Below are 26,821 nucleotides of genomic sequence, written 5' to 3' on the forward strand. Positions count from 1 at the left end.
GAAAACCATTGACAAAAGTCCTTAAACACAACACTAGAAACCCAGTTCAGCATGCTAATTTGGATGAGAGAATTTTGATTAATAATAACAGAAATTTGGTTTGCCTGTTTTTCTTAAGCAGAATGACAGGGAAGGAGGGAAAGGTGATTTCTCTCCCCAAGAAACTACCATTTTCAGGTCAGTATCACCATGATCAGTTCAGAAAGCACAGATTAATCCTGACAGCAGGAAAGCTGGTCCCCAGATAGAGGAAAGCTGCAGAGCAGCTGAGACTCACTCTGGAGAGCCTCTCCCTGTAGCCATTCAGAGAAGGAATGTTGCATCCAACCATCCCTTCTGTTCCTCAACACCCAGACTCAGGGAGGGAAAGGAGAACTAGAAACTTGCAGGTTCAGATGATGTATTTGATGTTGCCACCATCATGATGCTGTGGCCCCTCACAGACCCCAAACTCCTCTTATCCTGCCTTCCAACCAGCAGAATTACTCAGGAAGCTCCATAGCAGAGAGAATTGTTCATTTTAAATGAGACCATACAAAACCTCTGGATCTCCTGTAACAGTCCAATGGATGGGTTTCCTGCCCTGCCCTTGAGGTTCAAGGTTGGTACTGACCCCAGTGAAGCTTGGATCAGATCCTACTGCAAGAGCTTCAAAGCAGTCACTTCACCAAGGGGACCAGACTGATCAGTTCTCCTCTCCAGCCACTCAGTGAGTGGGTAAGATTTCACAAGAGCACAAGTCCACCAGGTAAAACACTCTCTGAAAGAGCCTGGCCTTGAACAAAGCTGAATACAGCCAGCTGAAGACTTGTAAATTTACTCCGGGGTCATTCTGCAAGCTTCACGTGAGATGGATGGAACAACCATCCCTCAAACCCAGAGGCAGCTTGGCATGGGAATAAAGAGGTGGCCACAAATCTGAGCTTCAGGACACTTAATTACATTTCTATCTGCTCTCAGTGTTCTTGGCAGCTTCCATCAAATATATCTGGAGAAAGCATTTTCATGTGAGGAGACATTTGAAAATTGTCTGGCATAACACAGACCCAAGGCCACAAAGGGTGATGGTGCAAGGACTCCAACTGTCCCTGCGGTCCCAAACCCAGCAGCACTGTGCTCGCAGCACAGCTCCATCAGCAAAAGTCACCAGCAGCAACTCAGGTTAGAAATGCTCCTGCTCACATTGCCTGGAAGCAAAACCAGCCATTAATCTGTGAAAGGAACATTTATTTAAATGGTCCCAAAACTCATGGAGGTTTTTCAAAGATCAGCACTCCTGAAGTCGTCACCTGAACTGCCAAGGTGTCAGCACCACGAGGCCAACTTAGTCATTCTGAGGCTAAGTGTGATTTTGTAGAAGCAACATCATTAGAAGAATATTAAATACTGGCAATACACAAATTCTCATTTTTCCTTCAGATTCTGTGCAAAGATTTATATTTGCCACTCCATATTTTCAGGATGTCAGCAGGAAAAACAAATCATGAAATGTTCTATTAGGTCTTCTCAGGACACTTGTACAATCATCCACATTTAACATCTTTGGCCAAAGAGCTCTGATACATTTATTCCAAAACAGCTCAGAAGACTTAACACTGTCACCTGTAACTTTTCCAGCTATTATATGAAGTGCAAATAAGTCCAATTCCTATACATGAAAGCACTATGGGGGAAAAAAAATATTGTAAGTACTAAATATTGCTTAAAGGGACTTTTCAGCTACACATTTATCTGTCTCTGGGTAATCAGACTCTCCTCTTGCCTGCGCAGTGCCACATCAAAAACACAGTAGTGCTGTAAGGGTGAGGACACCTAGCCCAAAACCTCAGAACCAACCCAAGGCATGTCTGCAGAGAACACAGCCATGCCTGGAAGGAAATGTCTGGGACATCACTGCTGACTGTCCTGTCCTGCTAGATGACACCAGGGACATACAAAATCTGAAACAGGCACTTAAAATTCTGAACTAGACTGAATGCTTTAGCTTGCTTTTCTTCAAGGAAATCACTGCTTAAATTTTTTGTCTTGGTCATCAAACAGGCTGGCAGTTTCATAAACAGAAACTAGTAGTACACTATAAATGAACCCTGAAGATCATTTCCCAGGGGGTTTTCCACAAGACACTCATTGATTTTGATTTTCTTTTGGTCATAGAATGTTTCCCAAAATTAACATTTTTCCAGAGACATTCATTTTCTACAAAGAATAAATAATGTAGGGAAAAAAGGAGCTGCCTGAGCTAAGTGGTGCCAGATGAGCCTCCTGGAATCACAGGGCTTTGTTTTAAAGATTCCTGACTGCTGTAAAGTCATAGCAGCAAACGACTGCAAAAACTCTGATGCCTTGAAAGATATCCCGAAGCCATATAGTGCCAAAACACCGGGCTGTAAGACTTCAGACATTTGCAGCCACATGACTCAGGCTTAAATTTCAAATACTTATCATTTTTTCCTTCTGACATAATATTTAATGATACCAGAGTTCAGTAGTAGAATCAATCCTGCTATACATGTCTTGCAGCAGTTTCTGCCTAGACAGCTGTTTGTGTGCTTACAACTAGCTTGTATTTGGTTTAGAAAGGCTTTCCATATGCTTTAAAAATTGGAAAACTATTGTTTCAAATGGATGCTGTATTTTAACACACATATGCATGTGAACATTGAGAAGGATTAGAAGCTCATTTTGAAAGCACCAATAGCACCTAAAAGCACATTAAAACTGAACACATGCAAACATGTCACCAAACCACAAAGGCTGTGATCACCTAGAAGTCATCACACGTGTAGGTTTACCCAGAGCTCACTTCTCTTTAGTCAGAGATCTTTTCAATCCTTCTTGTACAGGAAAGGCAATTGATGCATATACTAGAGGTACTAGATGCATGTAATACACATGAAATTAGCAACAGTCTACAGCAACAAAATTTAAAAGTAGATTGAAGATGTAAGACTACAGGTACATTAATAAATTCCTGTGAAAAAAGCAATATGTTTATGAGGCCTTGGAAAACAGTGCTCACAGCCCAAAGGTGAGCAGCAACACCCCAGTACTGCTGCTTTCATTTTTTTCACTTCCATTAATAGCTAAACTGTTGTTTTACTGCTGCATCGTAATGATGTGGAAGTACATTACACCAGCCACTCAAAGACTTCAGTAAAGCAACCTTACACAATCTTATTTCTCAAGGACTTCCGCAGACCTGCACATGTTACATGATGACAGAATTAAGCCCTGGGGTTTAAGAAACCCAACTTGCCCCAGTAAGGGACTTGAGGCTTCCTGCCCTTCATCACCTGCTTCACTTCATCTCATCTTGCCTACCTGCAGCTCTCCTGCACAGAATTTCACAGCACATTAGGAGAGATGTGGAACTTTATGAAAGAAATACATTCCAACAATATACTACAGCCATCCATTATTAAATCCTTGCCCAAAAATGGCCCCAAACTGTGGGTTTCCATCAGGCTACTGAACTTCCAGATAAGCAGACACAGAATCACTGAAATCCTGCTGTGAACACTTGGCTATCTGCATGCCTGTATGAAGCCAAGCAGTGTCCAGCCCAAAGCTCCATGACACAGCACCCCTGTCTGCTCCCCTCTTCCTCTCCCCACTCATCTGAGCCCACCCCCTGTACCACCCACAGAAGCAGAGTGAGACCTTCTCTGAAAAGAAGGCTCATGAGCATGGCTGGGCAGCACCAGCACTGCTGCTCCGGGGAAAAGCTGTTTGAACACGGTGATCCCTGTTACCCACATGTGTCAAGGGAAGCAGGGAAACTTATAAGCAGGGCTTATAAACAGCACAACCTCGGCAACTATGCACCCACTGGGATTTATTATCTAGAAACAATTTCTGGCATCAAGCTTCCAGGAAAAATTAGGTTACAAAGCAAACAGCAGCCACCTCTCAGGCTGTGAGAATACCTTGCTTGTTTTCAAACACCACTTCAGAATTCTCACAGGAGCATCACTGAGACCCCCAGCTCCAAAATCCTGGTGCTGCTAAGGGCTGCTGAACCAGGCACAGAAGGCAGATGTGGAAATAGTTTTAAAGAAAGATTTCACAATATTTTTGGCATCATTTCAACAAGTGCCACTGCCACAAACATCAAGCCACAAATCAGTGCCCACTGCTTATAACCATTGATATGATCTGCTGCAAACACGGCAAGGCAAATCAGATCAGGCAGCTACACTGAGCTCCACACTGGAGTCTCTGCATTCCCAGCAGGGGGAACGACCTTTAAATACCTGAAGCAACCTTGGCTGCTGCTCCAGAGAAGGCTGGGAGGTACACACATGTTCCATATGCTCACCTGCACTTTACCGAACACAAATCAGGAATGCCACTACAAAAATTAGAAGCGAAAAAGTCTCCCAAACAGATACAATCCCAGACCATCTTTCTTAAATTAAGTGTGAGCAATGCTAATCCTGTATTACCTGCAAAATCATGATCTTCTTACCACATCAGAGACTTGCTGATCCCTGTAGTACATTCCTGCAACATCCCAGATGTATGATTTCACATCTAACTACCTGTCCCACTAACTTTGGAGAAAACAGACGTAACTTCAATGTTGCTATAGGTGAAAGAATCATAAAAAGTGAAAGAAAAGAAAAAGTGTAAGAAAAAGCAGGCTTTGCTGTATTATATTTTCAAGAAGAAACCTCAGTATCTACAATTTCCTAGGTTATTCTTCTAATCCATTTAATTCAATTCTACATATCTTCCAGAAACAGAGGCTTCTTCATTAAACAACAGCATAACAGGAAAAGCTTCCATCAGAGGGAAGCAGAGAACAGGCTGACAAAAACAAAATTAAAAAAAAAAAAAAAAAAAAAAGTAAATCAAAAAATACTCAATCACAGCTTATTCCAGCAAAGCCAGAAACCAAGGCTCTGGGAAGGGGGCACATTTCAGCAGCAGATGAAGCTTTCAGCAGCAAATGGCCACAACAGCAGTGGGGACAAGTCCAGTTCATGCCCCAGCTCATTGAGTTCTGTAACCAGCTGCTGATGACTCTTCATTCCTATTACGTATGCGTGAGCTTTGCTGCTGACCTCACTACTGGAATTGTACCCATCCAGTCAATGCCAAAAACTTCAGCACAAACTATGAAACTTGACAGGACTGAGCACATTTGGAACAGAAGGAGATTTTGCGTGAATGGCAGTAGACCAGGAATGTGAAGTCTTGTCATCCTTTGAGTGGGTCTGGGAAAGGAGGCCCCTGAGCAACTGAGGACAGTGGCACAGTTTGTCAGAACACGACGGGAGCCTTCACACTGTGCTGGCCACTGGCATTTCAGTTAAACACAGCTTGCCTTAGCTCCAAGAGCAGGACTGACCTGTACCAACAGGCATCTACTTCCAAACGCAGTTCATACTTTCCCTTACTGAACCAGGCCAAAAGAAATATTCAGAGAGATGAAAATATTTTCTTTGCCGTTTTACTTAGCACAGAGCTACACCATAGACTAACAACAGACCTGCACTTCCCCACAGCTGGGTATTGACACAACATACATCTGGATCAAAACTAAGTCACATACCATGCACACATTAGAACATCAAGAAAGCTGGGCCAGCTGCACACTTCCTGCCCCCATACATCAGCCTGATGTAAAAGACAGGGCGGTATCTATCATTATACATCCCCTAGATATCCTACAGCAGTGACTTGCCATAACTGCAATCCCAGAATACATAATAGAAACCACAAGACATCATCTACTCTACCCAGCGACCACATACCACTCTGCTACAACCAAAATCCCACACCCAGATCCTCCCAACAATTGCTTGTCAGCCAGAGAGAGCTTGTGATACCAAGGACATGCACAGGGCCCCCCTTCAACACCCCCATAGCACCAACATTTGTTTCACAGCAGTTACGTGTCAGGAGGGAGGGAGCCTGGGACACGCAACATGGGACACCTGAAACTAAATTAAGATGTTGAGGGGGAGGAAGGAGGGAAAAAAGATGCATTTATGGCGTGCACAAGCTCTCCTTGGGGGGCCAAGCAGCACTGCCAGCAGTTGTGGCCAGGCTGACGATTCACAACATGTAAAGGAGAGATCAGACTACTTGAAAGAATCAGGCTCCAAAGGTCTTTTGGAGAAAAAAAATTTCAGAGGGGTTGGGGTTATTAGATAGTTTATTGCCCACATAACTCTAGCTCATATATATATGGATTACAATTAAGTTTTCAGGTACAGGATCTCATCCTAGTTACCCCAGCATCCTTCCCCTCGCTGCATTCATTTTTTCCACAATTCACTACATTGTTATTTAGCCCCTTGTGTAAACACAGAATTATTATGGGCTTTCTGTGACTTTTCCAAGGCTTTCTCCCCATTTCAGAAGCTGGCACAAGTCTAAAGCATCCTTTAATTCTGCAGTTTTGAGTTCCCCTAATTTCTTTATTTTTTTAGAGCACCTACAGTTATTCATGTCAACAGAAACTCCTGTTGACAAAAAGTGCATTTAGTGGCACTCAGCATTTTGATCAGCTCAGGATGCCTGGAGACTCCAGCTAGGGGCAACAAAGTAGATTTGCACATAGTGGCCACTGCTGAGAACTTTGGTGCTTGTGGCTCCCTTTCAAGAGCAGGGAGGAGCACAGGCTCCCCTTGCTACAGGCTTGGGCTCTGCTGCAATAGGTAAGTGAGAAGCCCAGACATCAATAATCCCCTCTCCTTACAGCCCTGGTTCCCAACAGGACATAGCCATTCCCACCTGCTCCCTAAGGCCAGACCCCTAACAGTGCACAGGATACAGCTAAACAAGGCTAAACAAGGTTACACTCACAAGCTTATTCTGTGAAACACGAGCATTTGGTTCTCTTTAGCTTTGCATACTCTTGTAGGCAGTATCAGATATTTGTCATAATAGCACCTTGTTATTTTAACACCTCCCTAATTCCACAAAGGGGACACAAAGCCATTCTGTGCAATACAGATCAGCACAATACTACTAATCTAGGCTTTCCCTTTCTCCTTCTCTTCCCTCACCTCCTCCTTTGTCACCAGCCACTGGGTGCAACCTCACCTGAGGTCTGTCCCCTGCATCAGCATTTCCACAGGGAGCACCCCTGCCACCACCGCACCCAAGACCATTAACTCCTTCAGTCAGGGCTTCCTGCCACTTGTATCTAGCAGAGAGGTTTCTGACTAACACAGGAAAGAACTAATAATACACTCACATAGTTTTATCCTGGAATCCATCACCTATGTATGTGGTACCTCAGTCCTATCCACTAAAAGTCAAGCTTTTCATTGTACAGAAAAGTACGGCTTTTTCAGACCAGGAATTATTCCCATTACTGGCTGGTGAAGATTAAAGCTCACGAATCTCTCAGCTTGGCTCTACTATCATCTGAAACTGCTGAATTTTTTGCTTGATAATATCAAAGCAAATTCTCATTTTGACTTGCAAAAGTAATAATAACCTTTTCTTGTCATCTGCTGTGCTCATTGATTCGTATCTAAGATATCCAATTCTCCCTCACTTGACACTTGCCCTGGAAAACTACACGAAACCGACGCAGTGCAACTACAAAGTGAGTTTGATTTCATCTCGCTCTCTGACTGCCTCGGATTTCCCCAGACTGTGCAACACGCACACGAGCCACACGAACAACGGCAGAGCCGGCAGCGTACACCCGACCGCCGCCGGAGGGTGCGGCAAGGGGGTACCCCGGTGACCCCGACACATCCCCACCTCCGGGCGTGGGGGGGCACAGGACTCCCGCGGCGCTCCGAGGGACCCTCCCGCTGCCGCGGGTCAGGCAGGGCCGGCCGGGGGTGCCCCTCACCCGCGGACGCGGCGGAGAAGCCCCTGAGCGGCGCGTCCGCCGCCGAGCCGGGAGCGCCGGGAGCGCCGGAGCCGCCGGGCAGCGACACCCGGGTGCCGCCGGGGCAGCGGCCCCCGCACTGCGCGCCCCGTGTCCCCGCACAGCCGCCCTCCGCGCCGGCGGGGGGAGAAGTTGCCACGAACTCCCGGTACGGGAGTGATGCTCCGCCGGTCCCGCTGCCACCCCGGAGCCGCGCGGCCCCGCCGCCCCCGAGGCTCGGAGCCCGGCCGCCCCCGAGGCTCGGAGCCCGGCCGCCCCCGAGGCTCGGAGCCCGGCCGCCCCCCTACCTGCAGCCGCTCCGTGGCCGGCTGCCACATGGTGCCGCGGCGGCGGGAGGCGCTGCCGAGCGGGGCCGCGCGCGGCTCTCTGCGGGCGCGCGCCCCGCCCCGCCCCGCCCCGCCCCGCCCACGCGTGGGGGCCACGCGCGGACCCGCCCGGCAGCGCCGGGCCTCGGCACGACGCCCCCGGGCTCGGCATCCATCCCACCTGGGCACGGCATCCATCCCCTGGGCACGGCATCCATCCCCTGGGCACGGCATCCATTCCCCGGGCGCGGCATCTCCCGGACACGGCATCCCCGGGCACAGCGTCGATCCCACCTGGGCACAGCATCCATTCTCCCGGGCACGGCAGACATCCCACCGGCACGCCTGTGGTGACCGGGACAGCGCCTCGCCCCAGCTGCTGCCACAGCCCGGCGCGTCCCGGCCCCGCACGGCTTCTCGGGCAGCGGTGCCGGTCTCCCCACTGGCGCTCGCTGGGAGGATGTGGGCCCTCCCCAGAGGAGCCTTCCCCAAGGGACGCTTGCCTCACCGCAGCTGAAACTTTTTCCTTCGGTTCTGCAGGTGGCTCAAGCTGCTGCCAAGCACGTAGGACGTGTCAGGGCTCTGTAAGGCCACTGGCAGTGCAGGGTCATGGAGCACAGGGAGCCATCAGCTCAGGGCCGGGGTGATCCCCCCAAGACCCAGCAACAAACCAGCATCAAGGCCACATTCAGCTGTTTCACGGGGTTGGGCATCCCAGCTGTGCCCCGGCACCCACAAGGACAGAGGTCTGCAGGCACCGTTCTTCCCTGTGGAGGCCAGAAATGCCACAGAAAAGCAAAGTCTCTGCAGGTTCCAAAGCTGCACCAAGGAACATTTTTTCCAGACATAAAAGCTGCCCCTGGCCCTCCCTGGTCACCTGAGGCTGCCTAATGCCTCATACTTGGATGCAGGAGGATTTGTTAAAAACCCAGAGGAGCCTGTGCCATACTTGTCCCGAGCATTGACCACCACATCCCTCAGGCTGCAAACCAGGCTCCAACACATTGTGGGTGTGTGACCCCGGGGACACAGGGTATCCTTTTTTTTTGTCAGTGTTTTAAATAGCAAGGAAAAGCAATACTGAAGGGAATCTTCTCAAAAAAACAGGCATAAGGCTCGCCTGTGCAGAAACCATGACCTTTGGCAGGGTAGCTCTGCCACAGGATCCATGTTGAGGACCAACACCTTGAGATACATTGCAGGATCTGGGTGAGGCTGGGTGTGATCAGAGCAAGACTCAATGAATATGAAGTTTTAGATTGTTTCTGAAAAGATTGCACCAGTATGTCCCTGGGCAGTGATGGCCTAATTAAAGCAACTCAAGTGTTGCAGCTCCATTTACTGATGTATCACCCCCTTCCTTCCCCTCCAGGAGGGGAAGCACTAATTCTGCACCAGCTCTTGGCCGAGATGCCCACTAGAACTCTTTCCAAACACCATGTCCCTGTCACACCATTGTTTCTTTCAACTGGTGCCTACATTCCTGTACAAGGGCCTTTTGTAAAAGCCTCACTCTTCCCCAAGTGAACTCTGGAGCAGTTTCATCAACCCTTCCCATATGGATAAATCCACCCACCACCATTTCCTGAACCAGCAAGGAGCTAGCACAACCCAGGCTGTCAGCAGCAGGGCACACAAAGGAAGTTCAGGGTTTGCAATTAGCAGGAGACCAACCCTGGGGCTGGAGGCTGCTTCTCTCTTAGTTTACTTGACTTTTATACAAACTAAAACAATTGGGGAGGAAAATCTGCATTTGCTATGAAATGGGTGGCACGTTATGAGAACAAATGAATTATTTAATTTTAAAAAAGGATATGAAAACAAGAGAAAATGAATGCTGTAGGCTTCAGTTGTATGAAAAGAAAGTAGGATTATGCTCACACGTGAGGTGAAGCAGCTCAGCTGCAAATTTTTGAAATCCAGCTGGTTGATTAGAAAGCAATCTGTGAACCCCTGAGCCCCACCAGCATCCTCCCCAAACCTAACCCCTCACCAAGGCAGCAAAGTGGCACTGTGGGGATGAGAGAGCTACTGAGCCCTTCTGCTCATGTTGGTTTAGTCTGCAGGTGCGCTCTGCACCACAGGCTGTCTCAGGAAATTCAGCTGGCTTGCCTTTTTGGTCATGGCCCACAACATCTCTGCAGGAAACTCAATTTTCAGCTGGGCCAGGTGCTGCTGGGGTGGTCAGGCACCTACCAGAGCCCAGCTCATGGAATGATTCATTAAACTTGGGTGACTTCATGTCACAATCTCACTAATATTAGGTCATTTCTACCTAGACTTTCTAATATTTTAATCCAATCATCATTTTTTATTTGGTATTTAATCTATTCTGCATTAGGTAAGGTCCTGCTCCAAGCCAGTCAGAGATCTTTTACTTAAATAAATAGTGTAAATTCCTATTTCCAGGAGGTACTGCGTTCCAGAATATGCCTGTAAGAAGATACAGGGTTTTTTCTATTATTTTTCCTTTTACTGTGCCAAATCATGGCGTTTCTCTTCTCAGAATGAGTTAAGACAATTCTTTCCAAAGACTGCAATACATTACACAGGTTGGTCCCACTTTTCTCAGTCTCCTTCATTTCAGTGCTCACAGGACAGAAACAGTGGAGCCAGGGGAAATATTCATTTCAAAAGGGAGCATTGGATGCATTAGGACCAATTTCACTTTTATTCAGATAGTAAATCTGAAGCATTTCCTGTGACTCCAGGCTTCTAGTTATCGGGTTTGTCTTCCTTTTGCACCATCTCATCCTCTAATAAGGATTATTTTATTTAAGGTCTTTATAGCAATAAAGAAAAATAAATTATTTTTGTTTTAATTATAGTATTGCCTTTTTAATTAACTAAACTCATCCAATTGCTGATACCATTGAATTATTTGACTTCAAAAGCTCAATTTAGCTTCAGGAGCACTATTATTCCTCACTGAAACATGACTAGAAGAGTCATTCAGTTATTTAAATGCTGCTTCCCCAAATATTTTGCAGACTTCGCAAGTCCTGTTTCCAAGATCCTCTTTTTGATTATGCAAGTTTACAAAGCATACAGAACTCATTAAACACATCTCCTTTTTTATTATTAATTCAGTTTACCTTGTATTTGCTTTTGTAGAATAAGTTTGCTTAATTAACAAATTTAATGTTCTGTAAAGTGCTGTAATTAATAGCATACTTCCAAAATCTAAATACACTTGTTACTCTTAAACACTTTGTCAAATCACTTGAAGCAAATGCAGCTACCCTGCATAGATGGCACCAAACACACAATCTGAACTTTCCAATATTTCTATGAAAAAAATTTTAGTGCCTAAGCAACCCAAAATACACTGCCTCATATCCCCTTCACAGGTATTTTAAAATGGCATCAGGAGACACTGTAACCTGAAGCAGTGTGGTGTTAATGGTATGTGAAACTGAGGCAGCAGTAAGTATCACAGTCAAGGGAGATAATTCAGGTTTGGCTATACCATATTCTCCCACCCATCCAGGTTGTGCTTGTCAGGGATAATGAGGTCCTGATTTCCAATTTGTTGGGGAAGCTCTTGCTGGCGTTCCCATAGCGACCAGGTGTCTTTAATTACCTGTGCTGCTGCCAGAAGAGCTTGTGTTTCTCATTCCCTCTTCAGCTTTAACTACCCCACCACCTTCCCCAAGTACCAGGACAGCTACTTCTCTTCCTCTTCCAAAAGTTCCGTTTTGGAGGTGGATGGACTAAATAAAAGCGTGAACTGCATAGGTAGTGATGTATTTGGCCATGTTTATGTGATATCCCTTTTTTCTTCTCTCCTGTAGAGGTCTTATCTTTAGAAAGGTAGATAGATATTTGGTCTTACTTTGCCTTCATGTTGGCACTGTACTGGTCCTGTTCACAGCAGCAGAGAAAATAAAGCACCAAAGCCATGGCAGGTAAACAAGTGCAGAGGGAAGGTTGCAGCAAAGGTCTTGCATACATTTAAAAGGGCGCAACACTTCTGTGAAGGCAAAACAAACGATACTGAAAGGGGGAGCAAGTTTTATTCTGCCTCTGCCAGGCAGCCCCTCCATGGTCCCCGCAGGAGCCCGGGTGAGCGAGGGAAGCAGGGCTGTCAGCCTCCCAGCAAACACAGAGTTATCTTTTGGAGACGCCAAGTCCCTCGGGCCAGCACCCCCGAGCCTGTTTTCCCTCGGCAGCTCGGGGACCAAAGGCCGAGGCTGCGGGCGCTGGCAGGGGCCGCGCTGCGGGGCTGCGGCCGCCGGGCTCCGCGCCCGCGGCCCCGCGCCAGCGGCCGCCGGCCGGGGGAATTCAGGCCACGGAACCTGGGCCGAGCGGGCGGCGAGAAGAGCGCCTGGAGAGAGCGGCGGGGCGGAGGCGATCGGCAGCCCCCGGGCCGGCTCTGCATCCCCCGGGCCGGCACTGCATCCCCCGGGCTGTCACTGCATCCCCCGGGCCGGCTCTGCATCCCCCGGGCCGGCACTGCATCCCCCGGGCCGGCTCTGCATCCCCCGGGCCGGCTCTGCATCCCCCGGACCGGGCTCTGCATCCCCCGGGCTGTCACTACATCCCCCGGGTCGGCTCTGCATCCCCCGGGCTGTCACTGCATCCCCCGGGCTGTCACTGCATCCCCCGGGCCGGCTCTGCATCCCCCGGGCCGGCTCTGCATCCCCCGGGCCGGCACTGCATGCCCCGGGCCGGCTCTGCATTCCCCGGGCTGTCACTGCATCCCCCGGGCCGGCACTGCATCCCCCGGGCCGGCTCTGCATCCCCCGGGCCGGCACTGCATCCCCCGGGCCGGCTCTGCATCCCCCGGGCCGGCACTGCATCCCCCGGGCCGGCTCTGCATTCCCCGGGCTGTCACTGCATCCCCCGGGCCGCCTCTGCATCCCCCGGGCCGGCTCTGCATCCCCCGGGCCGGCTCTGCATCCCCCGGGCCGGCACTGCATCCCCCGGGCTGTCACTGTATTCCCCGGGCCGGCTCTGCATCCCCCGGGCTGTCACTGCATCCCCCGGGCCGGCTCTGCATCCCCCGGGCTGTCACTGCATCCCCCGGGCTGTCACTGCATCCCCCGGGCCGGCTCTGCATCCCCCGGGCTGTCACTGCATCCCCCGGGCTGTCACTGCATCCCCCGGGCCGGCTCTGCATCCCCCGGGCCGGCTCTGCATCCCCCGGGCTGTCACTGCATCCCCCGGGCTGTCACTGCATCCCCCGGGCCGGCTCTGCATCCCCCGGGCCGGCTCTGCATCCCCCGGGCCGGCTCTGCATCCCCCGGGCAGTCACTGCATCCCCCGGGCCGGCTCTGTATCCCCCGGGCCGGCTCTGCATCCCCCGGGCTGTCACTGCATCCCCCGGGCCGGCTCTGTATCCCCCGGGCCGGCTCTGCATCCCCCGGGCCGGCTCTGCATCCCCCGGGCCGGCACTGCATCCCCCGGGCTGTCACTGCATCCCCCGGGCCGGCTCTGCATCCCCCGGGCCGGCTCTGCATCCCCCGGGCCGGCTCTGCATCCCCCGGGCAGTCACTGCATCCCCCGGGCCGGCTCTGTATCCCCCGGGCCGGCTCTGCATCCCCCGGGCCGGCTCTGCATCCCCCGGGCCGGCTCTGCATCCCCCGGGCCGGCTCTGCATCCCCCGGGCCGGCTCTGCATCCCCCGGGCCGGCTCTGCATCCCCCGGGCTGTCACTGCATCCCCCGGGCCGGCTCTGCATCCCCCGGGCCGGCTCTGCATCCCCCGGGCCGGCACTGCATCCCCCGGGCTGTCACTGCATCCCCCGGGCCGGCTCTGCATCCCCCGGGCCGGCTCTGCATCCCCCGGGCTGTCACTGCATCCCCCGGGCTGTCACTGCATCCCCCGGGCCGGCTCTGCATCCCCCGGGCCGGCTCTGCATCCCCCGGGCCGGCTCTGCATCCCCCGGGCAGTCACTGCATCCCCCGGGCCGGCTCTGCATCCCCCGGGCCGGCTCTGCATCCCCCGGGCCGGCTCTGCATCCCCCGGGCCGGCTCTGCATCCCCCGGGCCGGCTCTGCATCCCCCGGGCCGGCTCTGCATCCCCCGGGCCGGCTCTGCATCCCCCGGGCTGTCACTGCATCCCCCGGGCCGCCTCTGCATCCCCCGGGCCGGCTCTGCATCCCCCGGGCCGGGCATGGCCGGGCAGAGCCGTGTCCGGCTGTGGGGCCGGGTGAGGGGAGAGTCCCAGGGCCGCGCCCCAGAGAGGAAGGGGGACTCCCAGCAGAGAGGCAGCGCAAAGAGAAAATCCCGAGAATTTCCTGCTTCCTGCAGAAAACAAGCAGCCAGGGGCGTGGGGGCAGTGATGACATGCAGGGCAGAGGAGAGGACAGGAACACGGGACAGCTCCCATGGGAATGCTCTCCCCGCGTCACCGCTGGCACAGCTGCTGGCCAGACACCTCCTTGCAGGAACAGTGATCTTTCCCAGGCAGCCTCCAACAGCAAATCTTGCATTAACAATCGAAAGAAGTTCAACTCCAGCTCTTAATGCACCAATTAATCTTGTAAGCAGCAGAAAATGAACGCCAGAAAATCTTTGGGTTGACACATGCCAGATGCTTGCATATTTTTTCTCTCTTAGTCCAGAAAAACTTGAAACAAGACCTGTTAAGATCCCTGTCCACCTTGTGCACCTTTGACTATATTGTGTTTGTTAATTACCCCCAATGATTATTAAGCACTTATTTGTCTGTGACAAAAAGAAATATGTACCTCCACAAATCTGTACAGAGATCCTGATCACCCTTACACCAGTTTTACAGTAAGTTAAACCCATGGCATCCACGTTGCTCCTGATCATGACACTTTTCTGAGTTGCACAGATGTGATTCAGTGAATTGAATTCAAATTACTTCTGATTTTTAACAACATAAGAGAGAGAAGAATCATGTCTATATAGATGAGCTGGTTTTAGACCGAGCACTGAAGAGACTGAAATTATAAAAATGCATGAAGAATGATAAATGATAAATAATACTGTGGGCAATTTTACATGCACTGGATATTCCCTCAGAATAAGAAAACTTACCAAGAAAAGAGACTTTTGACAGTCTCAAATTGCAACTTTGGTTTGCAGAGCATCATTATAGCAAGAAGATTTGGCAATCTGTGATCTAGATTTCACCACCCAGCTACCCAATTTTATCTGTTAAAATAGGAAGTTACTAGAAGTCACACTTCCTATTTCAGTGACACATCCCCAGCAGTTATTCAGAGGCTTGGGGAGACTGTGTGGCAATCCAGGAGATGTTTCTCCTTCCCTCACTTGAACACAGGAACGTGGAGTGCTGCTGTGACAATCCAAATTCCCCTGGAAATGACTGTGTGCACAAGCATTGTTTAAGAGCTAAACCTAGGTAATTTTTTAATTATACTGCTGATCTGTTCATGGCAGAGTGTGCAACAGCACTGGTGTCATTTGTTTAGTGCACTCACTGTCCCCTACAGCCAACAACTGGTACCAGTAATACCCTAATGGCTGAGTATGGCCAAGCACAGAAAGGTGCAGGAGCCCAAGACCACTGTAGGACAAGGGACATGTATTCCCCGTTCTGCTGTGATCATAGACTATAAAATGGGTGAGACTGGAAACAGAGCAGAGTTCAAGGATGAAACAATACTTCAATTCACCCCAGTCCCAACCAAGAAAAGGCAGACAGGTAAGCTGGAAAGGGCTGCCCTCTTTGTCCCTAAGCTGGGCACTGCACTCATTATTGGGAAGAATATCAACATGTGTCACTGGGTGGATTTTCTGGCAAATACCCATAAAGATTGTAAATAGAGATTTAGAAAGCATCCAGAAAAGTACAAGAATTACCCTCTTGTGTACAATAATTTAGTGGACTTGAGTCCTTTACAAATTTTTGGGAACCAGAGTGAATGTAGAGCCCTCACGGAATGTATAAGGCTGATGCACATAAGATTTTACCAGGTCTTGCAACTCAAAAAGCTCTATAAATGCAAAAATACCTCAACCCTAGAATAGGCAAAAATGCATAATAGAAAGTTAACAAACCTCCAGAGTCCTTCATTAAACTTATGCTTAAATTTCATCACAAACAGTGCCCAGCACAGCAATGCAGCTGGTCTCCCAAGCTTTGCTCAGCACCATGCAGTTTGTTTCAAGCAAAGAGCAAGAGATTGGTTACAGAGCTGAACCTGAGACAGTCAGAGGGACTCCCAGTGGATCCATCACATAAAAATGCCAATTTCACATGGCCAGAGCAGTTTTTGTATGTGTAACATATCTATAAGTAATTATGAGTTATAACGAGATGGGATTTGCATTTGTCCTTTCAAAAAGAGTTGTCTTTTTAAAGAAATTCAAGGGTTGTGTGCCTCTTTGGTGTCTGACAAAGAAGAATACATCCCCTTGCTGAGGGAAAGGATTTGCCAACTATTGCTACACAATATTAAACAGAAAATTGCACTCGTAAATCACCCTTGACACTAGAGTTTGAAGGAGAGGGATGTAAGTCAGAGACAACACATAAACAAAAGAGAGAGAATGAATTCTCAGAAACCTCAAGGCTGAGTTGCTTTTGAATGAAGACCATATTTAACTGTTAATTTGAAGCCTGATAATTCTCTGTCCACAATTTCTGCCCTCTTTGAGAGGTACTGCCTTATGGGGAAAGAGACTATGACTATTGCTTATGCAAATCAGAGCTTCTTGAAAAACAATTGGAAAAACATGGATAGTGTCAGGCCAAATGCCAGGGTAGAGTAATAATTTTGTTGTGAATTTTGGTTTTCTCTGCACTTGGCAGTCCCCTAAAGTGAGGGAAAATTAGATAATATTAACCAGTTTTTACAGAAATTTGTAGTTTATTGCATGAAACTCCAAAATGTTATCAAAGCATCACCGTATTTATCATTCAATAATCTAAACCATTGAATAATATATTCCAAATGAAATCTTCCAAAATTCAGCAACATATATTACTAAGTAAATCACAGCTGTGAGACATTTTGATTTAAATCTGACAAGTCTGTCAATACTGCTAGCTTACTACCTCATTTTAAATCTCACAAGCATTAAAGAAAAATAGCCCTTCAAAGCTCTCAGGGATTAAGGCATCTCCATGGAATTGTAGAATATTCTCTCCATGGAAATGAAATGAACAAAAGACAGAGTAAAACTGATAAACTTCACGCCTAATTCAGCCCTCTAAAAATCTCATCCTGTCTTTTGTCCTTATTGCACACAGGCAAGACAGGGCACCAGGAAAGAGGGGAGCAACGTGATGAGTACTGGAGATAAAAATAACTGGTCATCATCTTTCATATGTAGAACAATCTCAAGTCCAAATTCATGGCAAGATGAAAGTGAAATGGCATAATAGGCACATGCGAAAGCAGATCTGTCCTTAGTTCCTGACACTCTGTCAGCTTTGTTTTGACAGACCTTTCTAGCAAATGCCATACAAAGGCATAACAACTGAAATAAATGTTCAAATTCAATTAATAGGAGGAACTGGTGTCATGTACAGACCACAAATAAGACACTGTGGACTGCACATTTTAGGTACAAAATCCTTGAAATAAATTATTCTGCATCATGGCACATTATTGGCTGGATGCCTTATTCACATGACAGATGCAACATAGCAAATCAAACAACCACAGACTGAGCTGTAGAATAAATATCAAGACCATACACTGGGATCTACAAACACCCTTTTCAGCAAGCTCGTGCTGCTTTCTGCTCTCTGTAACCTACCCATATATTTCTCTAGTCTCAGTGAGAAAGAACCATAACTGGAGAGTGTTGTTTGTACTCTATCTGCCCAACACAATATAGAAAATAAGCTTCTAGGAGACCAAATTGCACCAACAGTGATCACATATCCAACAATTACAAATGGGGCGAGAACAAAGTATTCTGCTGACAAGCTAATTGTTAATGCAGCTCCTACATGCCAAAAATAACCTCCATTGCATGAGGCTGTTTGCTTTTCCACAGAAGCTACATGCATTTTCGTTACCTTATGCATCTTGTATTTGGCTTATAGGCTCAGATTCCAGGCAGATTCACTTCAGATTACTTCAAAGCCATATGTCAATAAAAAAACATGGTGAAAATTGGAACAGTCACACTCACTTCCTTGAGTGGCATTGGACTGAGATCCATACAGAGTCACATGCAAACTTTCTCATGTGGAAACATGAATGGAGTCCAAAGTTTAAGACCCTGCAGATCCAGACTGATGTCCATGTGTGTTCTACTCCCAGGAGATGGAAGAGAAGCCACAGCTGACCTCATCAGAGATCTGTTCTGTTGCAAGGAGCTACTGACAGGAAGTAGACCAGTCCACAGGAAAAGAAATAAATCAAAAATTCAGGCCAAACGACATCTCCTTTGCAAGACAGCACTGCTGCCAGAGTGATAAACAGGATCTCTCATGGTCTGTGGGATGCTAGCAAAAAGTCCAGGCTCAGCAATATAGAGCAGATTGTTTCCCTTAGACTGGTCTATTATTGAAGAAAGCACAGCAGTACAGCTTATATTCCTAAATCATTAACTTTGCTGCCTTTTCTGCTCAGCACATCAGATAAAGAAGTTTATTCAGTTAGCTTATTTATTTACATTCCTTTGCCAACGGTCTCACCAAACAAAGCCTATTTGATGATTTATTCTTTGCTAAAGGGGAAGCTTATTTACAATAATCATCTTATCATAAATGTCTTAAAAAGAGGATTTGAAACTGGAATTCATAATAACAGAGTAATCTGACTTTTCCAGAGAGGTCATATTTGTTATCCATTTTGCACTGCAGAAGAAAAGAAGCCAGCTGAGCGCAGATGAAGCTGGATGTGGCATAACTGCTTTGAAGTTTTGTTTGTTTTCACTGGTTGACCCATGTCCTGTGGAAGGAAATCACCTTCACCTACTTGGAGCTGTTCCAAAACATGACAGGGAGAAAGGATATAAAGGGTTCAGGTACTGGGTCCTACAGAGGGAATTCTGCAGCACAGAAGTTGCACTGGAGGGATCCTCTCAAGTGAAAACAGCAGAGTTAAAAAGTGCAACAATGATTTCTGAGGGTCACCTCTCCAGTGACCAGCACATGACACTCTGCCTGTCTTGGCACCAATCTCCAGAATTCTCAGAAAGCAGCAGCATCTGATTGCTCAGATGCAAGGCTCTGGCTGCTCTCATCTCCCTGATGAGATGTTTAAGATGAACATAAAAGTGTCTAAAATCTGCCTTATGCCACCCCTCCTGACCCCACACAACTACAGTGCTTTGGCAGATGCTCAACCAAAATCTCAAGGGACAGAAGACAAACTTGCAGGGAGGAGACAGAGCAGATCAGCTCCATGTCTCTCATTTGGCACCAGCTCTGTATTTTGCCCTTCTCTGACTACTTCCCTGCTCATGCAGAGCATTTCTTAAGGGTAATGGATGCTGAGAGAGAAAACAAATTTTAAGCAAGCATTTTGTTCATATTTTGTTTTAAAATAAAGGGTGCTTCAAAGGTGTAAGCCAGTGCACATCTCTCATAGCAGGTTTGAAGAGGAGGTTTAAGCACACACTGGACTGCCCTGACTCCCATTTTTTATTTTGGGAACATGTCTGAACTCATTAGCTCTGGATAATACACTCATTATTTTAACTATTCATAGCAGAGCATAGCATGGGAGACTAAACTCTTCCCTGAATGAATCTGGCTTTCAGCTGCCCTCCATGATCCATGGGAGGACTGTATTTCTGCACCCCCTGTGAGGTCAGGAATAAAAGAGCAGAGTACCATACAAACAGCAATTTCAGTCCAGTTGCCCTGAGCAGCACATGAACCTCAAAAACATGGCAGTAGTGAAAAAAAAAGGCTTCCCAAAGCTGGTAACACAGCAAGTACCTCCCACAGAAACCAGGCTGGAGCCACCCATAGGGAGGATGGGCTGGATTTGCATCTGTCTGATGCAATGTGCCTGTCTGCCCTGCAGAAGCTGGGTGGTTGCAACATGAGAAGGGAACCTCAGAGAAATTTTGGACACAGGATTTAGCCACATGAAGAGGAAAAGAAGTTCCCTCTGGCAACACAAGTGAGGAATGGCTCTTCAATTCCTCTCAGCCATACACACAGAATAATTTTCAAAGGTGTTGGGTTTATTCCTCATCAGGTTTCTATTGCTATCAAAGAAGAAACTACACATCTTCAGGAATGTCATAACTGCTCAGGCATTTCTCAGCAAAGCCGTGCTGGAGAAAAGCCATGCTGTTTCCAGAAATGAGGCTGAGACAAGATGAAAACATCAGTTCTGTGACAGAAGTGTCACAACACAAGACTTCACTAATACGAGTAATGTTTACTCCTATGGTCAGATCTTTTATATCTTTAGATGCCCAGGGACACCAAGCCACTTTCCCCCAGAACATCACAAACATATTTTTTTTAAAATTCCACTGTTTTCAAAGCGATTAACCACACAGAGATTTTCACTGTTTGAGGATGCACTTACCGAGCTGAAGACTCTCTTCAGCTCTCATTCCCCTCACCAGTTGTAGCATTTGGCCACAGCTGCAGTGGAGGGAGAGCACCAAAATCAGGTTTATGGGTTTGGAACAGGGTATTACCCAGCGCTGACAATGCACAGGGCTATTCAGGGCAGGGGGAGCTTCCTCAACCTCTCACCTCCTATGTGTCTTCCCCACATCCCATCTGCAGCCATGAATGTCCCTCCGAGCCCATTGCTTAATATACTAACAGGAGCAGGGTTATAAAGCTGAAAATAGAGTTCCTGCAGGCTCAGCTGAGGCAGGACTGCATCTCCAGGCCTTTCATCCTCTGCCTGCTTGCCCACGTGAGGGATGGGGCTGGCAGTGCCCTTCGCGACTCACGGCAGAGCCACTGCTGATCCCACCTGGCACAGGGACACAGCAGGGACCCCAGCGGGGAGGGGTGGTCTGCACTCAGCTGCAGAAAGGCCAGGCCCCTCACCCCAGAGAGCACCCCACAGCACAGCCCCTGCAGTGAGTGTGTGCTGGGGACCCCATCTCCTGCTCAAGCTACCTGCACCTCCCAACAACTCCATTTCTCATCGTGTCTTTGGAAGATGAAGCGTGCTGGAGTAAGGAAGGATTGAGAGCCAGCTTCTTCCAAGTGCAAGATCTGTTACCAAACACTGGCTCTGACGTGGGACTGAGGCTTCTCACCTGAGGGTTTGGCAGTGCATCACCTCTGGAGCCCACAGAAGAGAAATGCAGATTCCCAAAGCACCGCCCAGCAACAAGATGCAGAGAGGAAGAATCTCTGGCAATGATCTAATTCTTCTCAGCTAAAGTGAAGTTTACACCTGCAGGATTTAAAGGGGATAATTTTTCTGATTTTAGCCAACATGTGTTTTCTAGCTGTTGTCCTCAACTGTTCCCTCAGGCCTTGTATCTATGCCATACTGCAATTAGCCCAACCACATAGATAGGGTCACTGTCTCCATCACTTTGTACTGGCCCTATCCAGAACCCATGTAAATTATGACATTTTCCTGTTAGCACATGTATCACAACTCTGAGCTCTAAAAACAAGTTTCAAAACATCCCAAGAAACAAGTAAGAAGACATGTGCATGCTTCTGGGGAAAAAAACCACTCAAGGATGTTTTCCTATTTCCAGATGGAAGAGCATAAAAAAATGACCACACTTGGAGAGTGCACAGGTGTTGCAGCACGTCACAGTTGAGACGGCCACGATACACAGAATAACACCATGCCACTTCAAAAGGCTTCAGGTGTCTCCCCCTACAGAGTAACATCACATCATTTCAGAAGGCTGCAATGCAGGCATCTGCCCTTGTTCTTTAGCCCAACCTTTCATCCCCTCATGCTGCTGCAGTGCCCCTGTGTGCCCTCTGCTCCCTTTGGGGGTTGCTCAGTGCCCCTGGGCACTCCATGGCTCATTGTGTCAGTGCTGCTCACCTGCTGCTCACAGCTGAGCCACTGGGGATGAGGCTCCCACAGCTCCACTCCCAATCATCACAAACTCTGTGCCTGTACACAAGTACTAGAGGTTAATGACAAGCCCAGAGACTTGTCTCTGTCTTGTCCAGGAGGAGCTGGAGGCTGTTAACCCATTGCTAGGGAAAGACTACATACAGTCAGCCCTTTCTGCAATGGATTATTTACAGGGAAAAAAAAAAAAAGAGAAAAAAAGAAACAAAGAAAAAGTGTAGTATATTAACAACATGTGGCATTTGCTATACATCTGTATTTGCTCTCTGTACAGATCAAACCTCATATGGTTGGGGAAAAGGATATGAAATAACTGGTGTCCCTTGCCCACATTCACGTATATTCTCAGGACACTGCTGTACAAAGACAGTAACCAACTTGTTCTTGCAGATTCAGAGTTGGGATACAAACACAAGATGAGTCTGTTCCCTCCAGGTCTTAGGACAGCTCCATCTGGCAGGCAGTGCAATGCCTCACAAATATCTCACAAGTGCATGCCTAACATGCCATCAGAGTTCAATAAAATAAATTGGAAGGAGACAAAGTAATTTTCAGAATACAATTCACAGGATGCACAGGATGATTTACAGAAGCTAGAGGCTGCAAGCTGACAGGAAAATAGCTCCTCACAAATTACTTATCGTTCAGGTCAGTCAATTGAGAGAAATACAGGTTGGTCAAGAATCGCTGCCAAGGTGTGATTTGTATGCAGAAAGGCTGCTGCTCATTGCAACATCTCTCTTGTAAAATATGGATCGTGAATATGTATGTTCCCTAGAACAACAGAGTTGCTTGCTTCCTCTACATTATATAGATTTGCAAGCCAATATTTTACTGACTAAAAAGGGCAAAAATTCTGAAGAATGAGTACTTCCCTTCCTTTGATTAACAAATCAATTACAACAGTGCTCCTTTTCTGCTCAAGTTACCAAAAATGTTACAGGGTATAGGTGGCTCTTGATTTTTCTTTCTTAAAGGTTCTCAAAACACTCCTAGAAGCACAGTAAACAAAAGTTTCAATATATTGGTACAGCAGAAAACTAACAATAAAAAAAAAAACATGACAGCCACCAGATGCAATTTACAACTTCTGTCATAGAAAACCATGCCTGAAGAATTAATCTAGTTTAAACTTGGATCTGAGCTCCTCAGTCCTCTTTTTAATAATTACTGTCTCACACCACCATTGTTGAGAGCTCATGGTAGCAGATACAAGATGTCAGGAAAAGTACTCTGGATTTCTGAGGAGCATTTGGCATTTCTGTAATTCAGACACAGAATGGTGTTACTAACCTGCACATCCACCATTCAGGACTGTGCCTTTACTCTGGAGCTGTATTTATCCCACTTTTGGGAGACTACCTTGATAATACAAACCATTTTTCCCTTTTCAGATTAACAGCTGGAATATTATCTTTTAGCATTATTTATAGTGCATCATATGCTCATCTCCTTTCAAATTTATAGACAACACTTCAGTTTGAAATGAAGAAAAACAAAGAAACAGCTGCAATCTTCACTGGTTAACTTTTATTCAGTATTTTCTGAAATAAGCAAGAATTTAAGACGCCCATAAGCGATCAAATACAGCCACAAAAACCCCATACTGATCCTAAATAAGAAGCACTATGAGAAATACACAATATTTCATGAAACAATACTGTACATCAACAACCTTTAGGAAACAAACAATTCAAACCATATGCTTAGTTTACTCACAATATAAAAAAACTTTAACCTTTAAAGAAAAATATAGATTCAGTCCAATTGTAGGATCCAATCCCATATCCAGTGAAGTCAATGGAAGTTCTCTCATTGATTTCAATGTTTAAAGGATCATGCCCTTAACTTTGCCTCAAGAGGCACTTTAATTATTATACAAGGCCTAGCCTGAATAACTATTACAAAAATGTCAAACATCAACTCAAGAGTATGTTTTAGCAACTTTCAGGAAATAATGGAGGAATAGGTTATCTATCCATGCATGGAATAAGGCAAAAGCTAATTCATTCAGATTAGGAATAATAATTTTTACTAGTTTCTTTTTCACAACACAAACATTTTAGACTTTTTTAATTAATGGATATATTATATATCATATTATGCTTCACATTTTTCCTACCTCTACTGAGAAAGCTGGCACTGACATTTCATAAAGAACTCCTCATTAATTATTGTTTTCTGTTCTGTAACAACCACAAGAAACTCATCTGGGTTTAGTAATAGTGTCTACCAAGAAAAAAGCACACACTATCATAAGCTTATAATTTATAGAGCTCAAGGTACATTAAAATGTAAATCATGAAGTTCACAAATTCTGTTTTAAAATATTTTTCCAAACTGAAAGCTGCAGAAAATTGGTTCTTAAATATTCTACAGAAAATTCTGAAGCATCTAATGGTTTAAATTACTTATGCTTTCTTCTTAAAAATATTTAAATTAGGTTAGTAGCCCATCCTTTTGAAAAATAATCCAAAAAAGATTCACTAGATTACAAATCTTTTGTCTTAATCAGTGTAACCAAAGGTTTGTCATCTGGGCTGTAATCTTCATAAGCAATAGGGGTTGCATCATACATTGCAGGTCGGGATTTCTTGCCAAACCTGGAAATAAAAGAAAACTTCTGGTGACAAACAGAAACATGAATAAATTCACAGCAACAACGCAGTGAGTTATGGCTTGTGATCAGAAACAAAGAACACACAAAAAAATTATCAATACAATCTGCAAGAGGCAATGACTCAAGGACTAATCAATAGTGAAAAGAGCAGGTTCTTGCTACAGAGTGTGCTTGATCAATTAACTGCCTGTTTACAACAAAAGCATATACAAACAAGTAAATAAAGATATTTTTCCAGGGCAACCAAACACAAGATTATTAATATAACAAAGAGTATACACTGTGTGGGGAAATCTCAATCCTGGGAAGTACTGAGTGTGGAAAAAGACTGGGGGGACATGATAGATAATAATTTTAACATTAGTTTCAATGCCATACTGTGAACAATTATGTGCTTGGGTTGGTTAACAGTGCAGCAGTAGCAGTGAGAAAGTTCTTCAGGGTCAACATTTAGCTTTGACATGTCCATTCACAGGTGAGGATGGTGATGGTTCCAATGTGTGTATCAGACAGGCTTACCAGTGTATAACAATATTACACAACACAAAGATAATCACAAAGTAAAGTACATGAAATAACAATCAGAAAATATATTTTGCAGTGAAGCATTGAACAAGAGAGACCTGTGTAGCTTGAGAGAAACTGAGGGTTCAGTGGTAATTCTGAGGACAGTACACATTCATTATAGCAATTCTTGGCAAAAGCAGCTCCGTGTGTGTGTGTGACAGGCACTGCAAATCATCTCCACCTATGGAAAGGTCCTGCTCCTCCACTTCCTTAGAACAACATTTCAAGAGATGGCTAACTATAGAGAGTTATTAACCTCAACAACTCCACTCAAATGGATTTTTGACAACATTGGACAGCTGAATCCTGAGGAAATGGTATCTTCTGACTTCTGTGGGACAGGCAGAAGTTTAGAGTTTACCCAGCAAAAGAATTAAGAAACCAACCACATGTTGCTACTCTGCTCAAAACCAGCAACTGTCAAACAGAGTCCATAAATAAAATTGAAACAAGAGAAGTAGAAAAGAAAGACCAGAAATTAAAAAAGGGATAAAGTATATTGAGAGGAGGAAGGGATTCTTCTGGTTTCCCCAGGAGGAGAATGAGAAAATTTATTACCTCTGCATTATTCAGAGAAATGGTCAGGTGTGCAAGTGGTATTGTGCCTTGCTTAGAAAAATTGAGCTATAATCCTAGAGTTCCCAGACAATTAACCTTGACAGAGGCTGTATATTAAGCAATTGGTAGGTGATGTGGAGACCAGGTGATGTGCACACAATCACAGTTCTGCAAAAAGGCAGCTGACAGAGACCTATGCCAGGAAATGGTAAGAAATGAGTGTGTGCAGATGCTCATCCAATTCAGAAAGCTTAGTCTGGCACAGGCAACTCCACAGGAATGGGGAGAACATACAGTGGAGAGAAGCTGACACTGCTGTGACAAGAGAACTTAATCAGAGTCTGATGAACAAGACTCTTCAACTGACACAAAGAGGACAGATCAGTGCGTGAAAGTAAAAATTAAATAAACTACACTGTAAGTGGTGCATGAAGGCTACTGATATCTGGGCACACACAGAACTAACTGCAGCATAATCTGTCACCAGATAATTCATGAACTCAGTGTGAATGCTTTTCTAAAGTGAACAATTCTGTTTCAATAACAGACCTCTGTTCTATTTCAATGACATCTTACAGCTGCCATAGTCAGTGGCCTATTAGCCAACTATTTCATTACACTGCTCCCCTCCAGCTTTAAAATGTATAAATTTTAACATAAAAGGAATATTTCTTTTATGTCTAAATAACGGATGCTAAAAACAACTGTGCTTTAGCTGCTTGGAGAACAATCTAGTTCTGATCTGCTTATCTTAGAAACATTCCCTAGAAGTAGACTTTTATTAGTAATGATCCTCGAGCACATTGGTTTTGTCTTACAGCAAAGTATTGATTTACTAATCAAATACTTTGATCAATAAAGATCAAATTATTTTAAAAATTATCTAGGGAAAAATGCTGAGAAACATGAACAAGCAATTTTAAAATAATTTACTGAATATGCAACAGGCATCCACACCCCCAGACACCTGCTGAGTTT

The 26,821-nt window shown here is 46.3% G+C and overlaps 2 protein-coding genes across 4 annotated transcripts in view; both read right to left on the reverse strand.

The window, feature by feature from the left end:
* The window catches only part of PID1 (phosphotyrosine interaction domain containing 1), a 92,526-nt gene extending 73,902 nt beyond the window's left edge, over window positions 1-18,624 (reverse strand). The window contains exon 1 of one of the 3 annotated variants that reach the window (XM_021536980.4): window positions 18,135-18,624. In XM_021536980.4, the coding sequence (XP_021392655.1) occupies window positions 18,135-18,143 (9 nt within the window). In that variant the 5' untranslated portion in view covers window positions 18,144-18,624. Of the gene's footprint in view, window positions 1-4,445; window positions 7,723-8,148; window positions 8,249-18,134 lie in introns of those variants that run through there. The other 2 variants (XM_021536979.4, XM_085587705.1) reach the window with 2 other exon arrangements.
* Window positions 18,625-23,606: 4,982 nt separating this feature from the next.
* DNER (delta/notch like EGF repeat containing) overlaps window positions 23,607-26,821 on the reverse strand; it is a 111,237-nt gene continuing 108,022 nt past the window's right edge. Inside the window, exon 13 of the mRNA XM_021536795.4 lies at window positions 23,607-24,701. Within this exon, the coding sequence (XP_021392470.2) occupies window positions 24,590-24,701 (112 nt within the window). The 3' untranslated portion in view covers window positions 23,607-24,589. The remainder of the gene's footprint in view (window positions 24,702-26,821) is intronic.

Source organism: Lonchura striata, chromosome 9, assembly GCF_050655825.1.
Source record: "Lonchura striata isolate lonStrDom1 chromosome 9, ASM5065582v1, whole genome shotgun sequence".
NCBI lineage: Eukaryota > Metazoa > Chordata > Aves > Passeriformes > Estrildidae > Lonchura > Lonchura striata.